Source organism: Melopsittacus undulatus, chromosome 6 (genome assembly GCF_012275295.1).
Source record: "Melopsittacus undulatus isolate bMelUnd1 chromosome 6, bMelUnd1.mat.Z, whole genome shotgun sequence".
NCBI classification, from domain to species: domain Eukaryota; kingdom Metazoa; phylum Chordata; class Aves; order Psittaciformes; family Psittaculidae; genus Melopsittacus; species Melopsittacus undulatus.
In genome coordinates, this window is record NC_047532.1 from 27,033,746 (window position 1) to 27,045,998 (window position 12,253).

At 38.6% G+C, this 12,253-nt stretch overlaps 1 protein-coding gene across 3 annotated transcripts in view; it reads right to left on the reverse strand.

The window, feature by feature from the left end:
* PLA2G4A (phospholipase A2 group IVA) overlaps positions 1–12,253 on the reverse strand; it is a 78,934-nt gene that overhangs the window by 38,410 nt on the left and 28,271 nt on the right. For all 3 annotated transcript variants that reach the window (XM_031047263.2, XM_031047264.2, XM_005147110.3), the window contains 2 exons: positions 4,987–5,135; positions 2,334–2,447 (listed from right to left, as the gene is read on the reverse strand). In XM_031047263.2, the coding sequence (XP_030903123.1) occupies positions 2,334–2,447; positions 4,987–5,135 (263 nt within the window). The remainder of the gene's footprint in view (positions 1–2,333; positions 2,448–4,986; positions 5,136–12,253) is intronic.

Genomic DNA, 12,253 nt, shown 5'->3' on the forward strand with positions numbered 1-12,253 from the left:
TTGAATATCTCCAAGGAAGGTGACCTACTTCAATGCTCAGTCAGGAAACAATGTGATTTCCAATAAAAAGGTCTTATCCAGTTATTTGCTGTAACCACACTTTTAAAGTTATATCACATGGAAAACAGCAGAGCAGTCACAAATCACAACTTCTGATCATATAATAAGCCCATAACAGAAATGCAGACAATATTTATACACAGTTCTGGTATCCCCAGCATAAGAAGGACATGAAGCTGTTGGAGCAAGTCCAGAGGAGGGCCACAAGGATGATGAAGGGGCTGGAGGACCTCCCCTATGAACACATGCTAAGAAAATTGTGGCTGTTCAGACTGGAAAAGAGAAGACTGCATGGAGACCTCATAGCAGCCTTCCAGTATCTGAAGGGGGCCTGTAGAGATCCTGCGGAGCAACTCTTCATTAGGGACTATAGTGACAAGACAAGGGGTAACTGGTTAAAACTTAAACAGGGGAAGTTTAGATTGGATATAAGGAAGAAGTTCTTTACTGTGGGGGTGGTGAGGCACTGGAACAGTGTTGACGCAGGAGTCACGGACAACGCGGAGACGATCAATGTGATCAAGCGATTGCCAAAATTTATTCAGATACAGTGCTCCTTTTATACCCTTACACCATTAGGTTTCTTATGTAACAGCCTTGGATACTGAGCTCTAATTGGTTAGTCTGGAGGTTACTCCCGTTTACAAAGCTCATGTTTATAACTTGTTATAATTGCAATTAAATACCTTACTTTAAAAATACATTGGGAAACTACAACCTTGGCAGAGATCATTCTCTGCACGTTTTCAGTGGAAAATTACAGAGGCCTAATGAGACAATTGACCTTGCTTATGCCTGCCAAAAATCTTCTTACTTTACAGTAACAAGGCTCAGAGTATCGGGATCACTCACTATGTGGCCTTGGCTCTTTAAGAATTCCCACAGAACAGGTTGCCTAGAGAAGTGGTAAATGCTCCATCCCTGGCAGTGTCCAAGGCCAGGTTAGACAGAGCATTCGGTGGGATGGCTTAGTGTGAAGCATCCCTGCCCAAGGCAGGGGGGTTGGAACTATATGATCTTAAGATCCTTTCCAAACCAAATCATTCTATGATTCTACGTATTATGTGCATACAATATACATATGTATATCATAGAATCAGAGATTGGTTTGGGTTGGAAGGGATCTTAACAATCATTTAGTCCCCAACACCCCTGCCACAGGCAGGAACACCTTCCATCAGACAAAGTATGAGGGGTATGCTCAGAATAGCCTATGATATGTTACTCCAATAAATGTTGATATGCTATTATAAGCAGAACAACCTCAATTACACATAGCTTTAACAACAGTTTCCAGGAGTCACATGCAGGCAAACAATAAACGTTAAACTGAGTCCATCTGTTTTGTATACATGTTTAAAGAGAATAATCCAATAGATGTATTATTGCATGTTAACCACGACTGTGTTACAACAAACCATTTATTGAAAGAGAAACATATAATAACAAAATAATTTCTGCTAGCTTTCCAGAACCCACAAACATCAGTAGTACAGGCAACATACTGACCAGCAAACTCGTGTAATCCCTCAAAGGTCAGTCAAAGACTGTTAAAATGAATTGAATCAAATAGTGCAGAAACTGGTTTAGCAAGCAAAAGTCTGAAACTAGACTTTTCTAGGGGATTCTCTCAACAGGGACACTAAGGCATTCAGTGACACTTTTTTTCTTAATTCTCCTCTCAGCAGGACTGTAAGAACATAAATACAGTAAAGCTTCAGAACAGGGTGTGCAGAGAACAATCCTCACCTGAGATACTCCCTCACATGCTCCCAGATATTCAGCTATTTCCTGACTGAAAGGCCACCAACCTTATCCTTGCTATGATACCCTCCAATCCCTTCTTGAATTCAAAACTTAGCTCTATATTAAGAAAACAGGTAGTCTGATGGGATCAGAAATAGTCTTGGATTTCCTTTCATCTAGGAACATGTACTTCTGACAAGTATCAAGAGGCCAAATGCTTTTCTTGTGATTCAACAAAATGACAACAGGAATACTTGAGCAAGATCAGACAGTAAGAGTCATGAGGACGCATCACTTTGCCTTTATAAGAACCATCCTCTGGTGATTTGTGAAGAAGCTTTATCTAACAAGAATGTGGCACAGATAAAATTCAGACACCTGATAAAAGACTAAAATGTGACACATCCTGTTGCACATCCTGGTTTACACAACAGTTTAGGTCTCTCAGTTCAGGTGTTTTTTCAAGGAATGTCCATCATGTTCAAAACTGCACCAATACAGGCAAAGCTATGAATGTTGCAACTTACATCATTGAAAGTTAACTGGACCTCCTTCTTCTCTCCCAGTTTCAAAGAAGATATAGGAAATGTGGATGTGCCAAGAGTCTCATCCATAACATAGTTGGCATCCATCAAAGTAACCTAGAAAACATACATGGGTATTCAATTTTACTTTGATAAATCCCTTTTAAGTTCCATAGTCTATGCTGAAAGTAATATGAAAAGAAAATATGGAAAAGGAATAGGCCTAATCCAACCCAGTCAACACCCAGTGCCAATAGACATGTTCTTTTAAAACAGGATATTCTCATGTATAGTGTAGGTAGCACCTTCAAGGCATTCAATTTCATGAGTATGACAATACCATTTAGAAAAGTTTTTTTATTTGAGCATCTTCCTGTCAGTAAATCTCACTATCTTTCTAAGCAGACATAACTTAAAAACTGACATACAAAATATACAATTATCTCAAATTTCCAGGTACCACAACTTCTCTACGGAGAAACACAGTTTTTACTGTGATATGCCAAAAAAACATAGAGCAACTTTTCTGTGGAGATGGAATCCATACATCTTAGCTTTGTATCTACAGACCTAGATCTTTATAACAATAATTTGGAAAAATGCACAGCATTCCAAATTACACAAAGATTTTCTCTGTATCCAGCCAGATCTTCAAGTCTCTTCTCATATTCTCCATGTCAGAGCATATACCTTTTCAAAATGCAATAATATCCAAAGATGCATGTGGATACCGCAGAACATTGTTCACTGCTTTTATTTTAATTCATGTTGATCTACATATAGCAGTTCTTTTCTCAGTGACAACCTTCCAAGTTCTCAAGTAAAATAGTCAGAAAGAATTTCAAGTTAATGTTTAGATGGTTTGTATCAAATAAGTTCTGCAAACTCATTTGGCTTACAAATTTTTTCCACTTGGTAGAACTGTGTCTTCTAAAATATCATGTTTGTGGTTTGGGCCGTACCTAGTTCCTACATCTGGGTTCAGCCTCTTCTCGGCTATAAAGAATCTTCTTCATCCTCTGCCACAGGCAACACTTTGAAACAATGAACTGTATTTTAGGACAGAACTCATTATTTTCATAGGATCATAAAATAGTTTGGGTTGGAAGGGACCTTCCACTAGACCAAGTTATTCAAAGCCCCATTCAACCTGGCCTCGAACACTTCCGGGGACAGGGCAGACACAACTTTTCTGGACAATGTTAATAGCATCTGCATTCTTCTATTTCCTTGTAGAACCTTATGCCCCTGCTGCAATCTATGAGAGCTGTCTTTTAAAACCAACAGCAAAAACTTCTTAATGGGATTTTGAGGAGCATCTTACACTTCAGAGTCAAAACTGTACTTGGGATGGAGTTAAAGATTTAGATTAAAATAATGTGAGGAGTTGAAGATTGTGGAGTCTGTCTGAGCTTGGGAATTCACAAAGAGGATTTTGGGTGGGGAGGTGAGCCTTGCAGAACCTGGCAGCATGCTGTGGCCATACTGCGCTGGAAATCAGTAGTGTGCCAGCTCATAAAATTTTCATAATGACTGCATAAAACTATGATAAAGCCTGAGAAATACCTCACAAAATGTTACCTAAATTACAAGAGAAGTTCTAGTAGCTGGGGTTTCTCACCTTGGTGTGAAATGAGCTAGTCACATTGTTACCGCAAAAGGAACCAAATGAGTTGGGTCTCCATGTGGTCAAAAAGATCATGTAGCAGTAAGAAATTAATGGCTTGCCAGCATCTCGGCTTCTTCACATCAGAATACATACAGGTAAGAGTATAAGAGGTAGTAGTGTTCCCAAGAAGGCAGCAGATAAGCCATTGGCCACTGTTGTTTGTGATTTTAATAATTTATCCTTTAAAACTCCTTGAACCAAATTTTGTACTCAACAAATTCATACATTACTAATAAAGCTGCTTAATTGTAACTGCAAGAAGACTCAGACCCAGTCTTTATATAATGCCAGGAAACCTAAGAGACTGTATTTTAAGTATTATTTGCTGTTCCTCAGTTTACCATTCTGCTCATCCTTTGAGGTTCATGAGAACTACCATAGATCACATCAACTATTTAGACAGCTGCTCCTGCAGATCTTCCAAAGAAGCACAAAATCTGCAAATAGACAGGTAAAACAGTCTGCCCCAGGACTTCTGTTAGAATTCACAAAGGTTTTTATCAGACAAAATTGAAACAATTGAAGTAAGAGTACCCAAAACATCACTGGGTGGGCTACTCAGCCCTTGGCTCCAGGCATAGAGGAAACAGCAGAACCATGCTTCTGCTTTCTGTCTCCCTAGGGAGAAGCAGGGAATGAGCAGAGACTTGACTTTACCCCCACCTATTTGCTGTCCTTAACAGTTGAATCAGTGTAGGAAGCAGGGAGAAAATTATGGCTGATGTGAAGAATACTAAGCTACTAGCCCTCAGGATCAGTCCAAAAGATGACTCAGAGGCATATCTTATAATGACTTTCAAGGCTACTCCTTGAATAATTTATACAACACCTCTTTCTTACATCATGCCTAAAGGCAAAAATCGGCCTTTAATGCTTTAAAAAAAGTTGTAATCTTAAGACAACAAATTCCACACACTACAAGCTACTGTCATGTTAATCTTCCAGACTTTGTTCAATTTACAGATGCAGCTCAGCCATGTCATTTACCTCAAGAACATTCTCTTGGTTAGGATCCAAAATGAACTCAAAGGTCTCATTCCACATGGGATTCACATCATTATTGAAATGTTTTGTTCTCTTCCTGCAATCAGGGGCGGATGGGATGAACAGCTCCACATAAGGATCTGGAGTGTCAACTACAGAGCAAAACACATGTTCAAGTTAGGTATAACTCAAGTTTGGGTTGTAACAATGAATGCAACTATGTGAAACTACAGATCACCTCATGGTCTATGACATAGAATATTAAACTATAAATATAACAAATACAATGACATGAATGATAAAACTGTATTAACGATCTCCCCAAAAGAAAGAGACATCATGGCTTTAAAGGGGATGAAAAAAGCTCTTAACAATCAGAATGGCACTGGGACTGATTCAATTTTATTGAAATATATATGCTTCTACCAGTTAATGGAAATTATTTTTAATAACCCATTTCAGCTGGGAGAAAAAGGAAAAGAGCAAACCAAAAAAGTCTGATCTTTCAAATAGTAATCAACTGTATTTTGGAAAAGAAACAACAAAAATGGAGGTTTGAAACCACTCAGAATGTTCTGTATGTGTATCAGGGCAGAATGGAAGCAAAACTTGGCCTCCCAGAAATTCTAGTGGGGAACATCCAACAGACCTAATGTGCCTTCTGATGCCATCACCAAACATAAAAGATACTGAACTTGCTCATAAAGTACTTCAAATATCTCTGGAGATGCAGAATAACAAGGGCTTTGAAATAAGTATTCTTCTAGCTAGGGAAAATAGGGACATTAAACAAATCTTCTCTTAGACTTGAGCTCCCTCAATTAAAATTGTGTATGTATGACTTTGATTCAAAGATTTCACTGTGTGAGAATTTCCTTGGACTGCTACAACACTCCACAGAATTTCTTATGGAGTTCTAGACTTTGCTCCATTATCTGTGGGGCTTAGCTAACTGATACAATTTGGCAGGTCACACTGTTACCTGCATAATTAACAAGTAGCTATTTGAAGCTGGGAATCAGTGTGGAAAGCCTTTAAACAGCAATCTTCATTAGATACTAAGAATTTATGTCTGATCTTGTCTCTTATTTAAAGCCAGGGGAAGAGGAGATCAACCGCCAAGTGCTATTTAAATCTGTTTCTCACTTGCAGATATAGCTAATTGCCAATTTTTACTGAATACATTAACTCCCTTGAATTACAACACTTAATGTATTTGAAAACATTAAAGTTATCAAAGGCAGATAAAACAGGCAGAGTATGTATCTTTTTGCATGGACGTATTTATTTCTGTTTGGATTTTTGCTAGTTGATTTGCCAGGTATGTTTTTCAAAAAAACTTATCTGAAAATGTAAGAGAAAAGTAGCTTAATCACTGCTGTTATTTGTATTTTAATTTTAAAAGGAAGCATCTTTATGAGATGTTTTTGTGGTTGTGGAACTGCTCTTTTATTTTAGCAGCCTACTTGAAATACCAACCACAGACTCAAAAAGAAGCAACTTACAAGATTGGGTAGTTCTTCCTCAGGACACTTCTGAAGTAAATGGAGTTTTGATACAGCTCAGCTAGGCTCTGGATTATTCTTTGCACAAGCATTCTTGCATGACTCCTCTGTAATTTGTGGGCTAGTTATCTGCAGTACATCTCAACTTTGTAATGTAGGTAAAATCTGGAAGGTTTGCAAGTGGAAAACTTGGAAGATTTGCAAATGGACACAGGCACTACCTTAAGATGATGACTGTATGATATAATTCCATATTCCTGTCTTCAGGGCATTCCTTGACTATTTAAAGCAAGTGCCTCAACATGTGCATTTAACTAAAATGTTACACTTCTACTGTCAAAGAGCTTCCTACATAAGGGCATAGATAATGCTGTGGAATAGAGGGATCAGACTTCATTAAGTTTTACTCAAGAAAAAAAAACTAATATGAACAAGTGTATCTGAAACCCCACCATTACAGTAAAAAATAAAATTAAGAATTTTGACATTGATGCCAGCGGAAATAAGAGTCCTGTAATTAGCAGTTTATACCTCAATGAATTAAAGGTAATTAACAAGATGTTCATAATAACCCTTTTGTAAGATTTATAGCATCCACAAGATCTCCAGGGGCTGAACACGGGTATCCAATAACAAAAGCAGAGTCAGTATCTGTTATTTTTAAACACACTAGATTAAGAAATGGCTGAGAGGTAGGAAGTGTCTTTTCCTTGTTCAACATATCTCGTGGTTAAGTAATTATTACAGAAATATATCTCTAAATTACATTATAAATCATGAAGTGAAACAGTGGACAATAATTAAGATAAATAATTTCACATTAAAAATAAGTAATGCTTTAAGCAATCTCTATATTAAGGAAACCCGTAAAATTTTCTATAATGGAAACCATTTGATCTAATGTTACTAATTTGTCGAGATGACTGTCATTAGGCCCCCATAGTAATATAATCAATATTTCAGACATATAATTTATATTTCAGTCATTTCAATTTCAAGTACTTCAAAAGCATAAAAGACATAAAGAACAACAGAAAGCATATTCGAATATAAAATACCAAGGATGAAGCTGCTATCATCATACATTAAAATTTACCTTATTTGTCCATCAAAAATTGAAAGAAATACAAAGTCCTTGAAGTATTCCAAAATCTGGTTTGCTGCAAAAAAATCTGCACCATAAGATTTTGTCTTTTTTTTTTTATGAGCACGCCATAAACACTTGTGATCATAATGGATATTAAAGAAAACTTTATTTATTTTCATTTCAATTAATATACACACCACCATTATAGAAAGTAAATCTGGATCCAGATTTTTTGCATCTATGATCTCCAGGTACCATGCTTATACAATTTAAGGCATATTCCAGCAAATACATGGCAGAACTGCCTGAAAGAACTATGTTAGTTTCATTCACTGGAGTTTTTTGCTTTCTGGTTAGCCAAGATCCTCCATCATGAAGTGCAACCCCATTCATAAAAGCTTCCTAGATCCCAAACAACCACCTTTGTCTACTTCCCACCATTTTTCTTTAGCTTACTGTACTACACACTTACTACACAGTTACACTACTTACTGTATAACTGGTTTAGCACAAAGTTACATGCAGCTGAGAGGCTTGACTGAGACTAAGCTAATAATGGGAATTGCTGAACTACCTCCCTCTCCTCTGAGGAGAAGGAAGCTAAAGAATGCCAGCTATGCCTTACTCACAAGCTGTTCTGGCTGGGGAAGGGGACTCGAGCTGTCTGTGCAGCACAGGGCTCCTTTGTATTTTAAAGAAGTTATCAAACCTACCGTTTCCCTACAGAAACCCAAAGCAGGGAGCACAAAGGTGTTTCCAGTGGGTTGAACATTAACTAGTATCGATCCCAGGAAACCAGTATGGCGTGAGCTATGTGAATTTCTTCTTAGACAAGAAATGTAGGTTTGATATGCCTTTAAAGATAATAATTAATTATTGTTAGTTAAATAATAAATTTTGTTCAAAAAAGTGAATTTTATGGGATTCACTGGACAACATGTTTCACAGCATGGCATGGAAATATGGTCTCTCTGCCATAGTTAGGTGAAAATGTAATAGATTTTAAAATCATGGGGTTTCCCAGATCAATGTGATTTTCTAGTTTTTAAAAAAGGAATTATTACAAACAGTACTCACAGATAATTTTATTTCAATTATTAAACTGTTCTTATCTCAAGCCACTGTTTTTTACATTTTTTTTTTTGATTCTCCTCCCCATCCCACTTGGGAGTAGTGGGCAGTGAGTGAGCAGCTGCGTGGAGCTTAATTTCTGTCTGGGCCTAAACCACAACATAAATCAAAGGCCTAAAGAATGATGTCTCCTGTGTTCAGGAGAAAACACAGGCAACAGTAACCGATTAATTCAGTATCAGACAAGCAAGGAGGAATGGAAAAAAGGCAGAGCTGCAAGGTCCTCCATACAGCAGTCAGCGGTGCTACTTGGCCATAAGATGGGATGGTGAACAGTTTGATTAGGCTGCTAGGTGTTCAGCATAGGACATCAGCTTGGCGTACCCTCCCTGCTAATTCATAGACAACAAACAAGTATATAGAGTCTTTGCTGCGGAGGCTGGTGGTGAGATTTTGGAAACCAAGTTGCTCTCCAGCCTGAACAGGTGGAGCCTGGGAATGTCAGGAGTAGAACTGGCTGTGTCAGGCTGCCACATACAAAAGCATCCTATCACGCCCTTAGATAATTTTTACATTAAAAACTGACACAGCTGCACAATCACAAGCCTTCAATTCAATACCATAAGACACTGCAGCAACAAGGTCAAACTTTCAATCTGTCCTTTTTAGATTTGTTCTGAATTTCCATTTTCACAGGGGTGAGTCCACTATTAATTCTGGCCCCACATGACAGGTAGTTGCCTGTGGTTAACGTATTACAGGGAACACCAGGGCTTTTGGCCTTCAAGAGGGATTTTGCAAAGAGGATGATGCAATGTGAGATGTCAAGGGTGGAAGGTGATTACAAGTAAGGCAGCTCCCAAAGCAGCAGCCATGCTATGAGAAATCCTGTGATTGCATAATATATTAGAGCTTATTAGTGCCTTTTGTTATGCTGCTTTTCATCTCCTGTGTTACTTATGTGAAGCAAAAGAAATGACCTCCCAGCACTGGCACTGCAACACCACCCCGTTTACTGGGGTGGGACACCACTAGCAGTTTCACTGATCCAGACTTGAAAGGAAATAAAAACCCAAACAAGTAAGTCAGCTTAACCCTTCATAGGTTCCAAATATATCTGTAGAAGTGCCAAGAGAAAAAAATTATTCATGTCTTAGGTTGTCTTTACAGACCTTTTGCAAACAGACAGCAGACTGAAACATTAGTTTGCAATATCCCAGGGAAAAACCTACTTTTCTAGTAGCATGCCAGAATCTAAGAGGTGTGGATTTTGGACTGGTTTTGTTTGGTTGGTTTTAATTAATTTAAATGCCTAGTTCTTAAAAGTTTTGGTATTTTATTTGTGAAATGTCTCACTGCACAAACAAAGACACAAGCAGGAGAGAAGGAACAAGTGGAGTGGCTGGTCAGTTCAGCTATGACTGTGGGTCCACAGTAATGCCAGATCTGGGCAGTGGTAAATTGAGCTAGAGTAGGTTTAGGTGTATCATTACATTCCTGGTAAATTAGTCAAAACTCACAGTATGACTTTTATTCCAGATTTATGTTAGTTGATGGAGTATAGATTATTCCTAGTCTGGCATAAAGTCTGCTAATACAAACTTAAACTGGCAACATTTCCTGAAGTCACAGAACAAGTTTTACTGGAGTTGTTTGATATCATGAGGTTTCAGAGGTTTGCAGCCCTAGAGCTTGATTTACTATATTGCTAAAGTACAGCCTACAAGCCTTTAAGTGAGAAGAGGTCCTTCCCTACACTTTTTAATTCAGGCAATCATCGGAAACATTTTAAAAACCTGGAGCTGTCCTAACTGGGCAGAACAGTAGAGCTCAGGTTCAATATGTAAATATCACATCTTAGTAAAACCATCATCATTGCTACTGCAAGCAATTACAGGAAACCAAACAATAAAGTGACACCTTGGAATTATTTCTGTCCCAGCCTCACTGCTCTGTCATGTTATTACAGGCATTTCATTTACAGGCCTGAAAAATGGATTGTGAAGCACTGAGTCAGAACAGCATATGGAAATCAATGGTCATAAAGGGAAAGGGATGGTTGTGCATGTGAGTTAATCTGTCCTAATTCGAACAGCACAACCTAGCATTAAGCAGACATTCCCTGTATTTCAACTGTCCTGTAACACTGTCAGCTGGGTGATTTGATAGCGCATAGTTTTCTGCTACCAGGCTTTACAAAAGTGTTCCTTTCTACAGCAAAGATGAAGACTGATTTTTTTTCCCTCTTCCCTTTCAGAACATGTTCAGTTAGAAATACATAAATTAAAACATTTGTTTATTTGTAAGAATTTTCCTTTGATACAGACTAGTATATGGGATAGTTAGCATCCTGCAAATGCAAGGCAGTAACCAGAAGATGCTTTAAATCACACTCAACGAAAAATAAAATTTCAAAACAAATTTAAGAAGTCATCTCCATGCAGTAGACAGCAACCTGCATAACTTCTTGTCATCAAAGAAGCTATGGATGAGAAGATTTATGTGGATTCAGGTAAAAGCAGCGAAGTTAATGCAAGAAAACCTCGGTGAGGGCTACTAGTTACATCACAAGCACATCCAGCTCAGGCAGTCCCTTACTGAAGACAGCTGAGTGCTTGGAGACTATCAGAGGAAAATATCACATGCTCACAATAGTTTTCCTTTGCATCTGACTGTGACTGATGTTGTTCCTGATTCTCACTTAGGACCAGGCATTGGCCCAACCCTATGGCAACTTCAAAGCCCTTCCTGGGAAGGGGGATGAGAGGGAAAAGAAAAGAAGCAGGAGGAAATCAAACTGTTACAGAGGACAAATGGAATAAAAGGAGGAAGGCCCATCCTAAATGGAGGCAGAGAAAGGCTCAAACTAGAGAAAGTGGTGTCCACAACTCTCTGGAGAAGAGCCCCACCACAAAGTTCTACCTGGAGACATGACAGCACATGAAATAAAACAAGATTCCAGTCACCATCAAGTACCATTCTCCTGCGGCTACAGTTGGTCCTGTGTGGCAAGAGCCTCAAGCAGAAAGACAAGAAGGTCCTTCAGAGTATCAGGCAACATGGATGCTTGGTCTAAGCCAGTAAAACTGCTTTAATATTATTGCAGTGTAACAGAGTAACAGGAAAGCCTTCATCTAGGACGAAAACCAGTTTGCACTAATATTTTACAGACAGTCCCTGCCTCAATAACTACATGGTAAGTAAGAGACAGAATTTGGTTCTTATTGAAAAGATATTTTGCAATTGGAAAGAGCAGCATTTTCTGGAGCAGTTGTTTCACTGTGGAACACATGAGTTTGTTTCCCACAGAACTTCCACCTCCCTGCACTGCTTCATTATAAGCCTATGGCTTTAAAGCCACAGTCAGCTGCTATGTTTGGTGATGGACCACTACAGGATATGACCAACAGCAGGACTGGTACAAAGGCTGTCAGGAAGAGCCAAATTAAAATGGGTTGCTGAGGCCCACAGAGCTTGGTCAATCTGGAACTCTGATGCCCATCCAGGCCACCCTAGCACAGACTGGAGCAGCATGGGTCCAAATGGGAACATTTCTCTGTAAAGCATACAGTACATCTTACAGCTCCTGGCCACATGAAGATCTGCA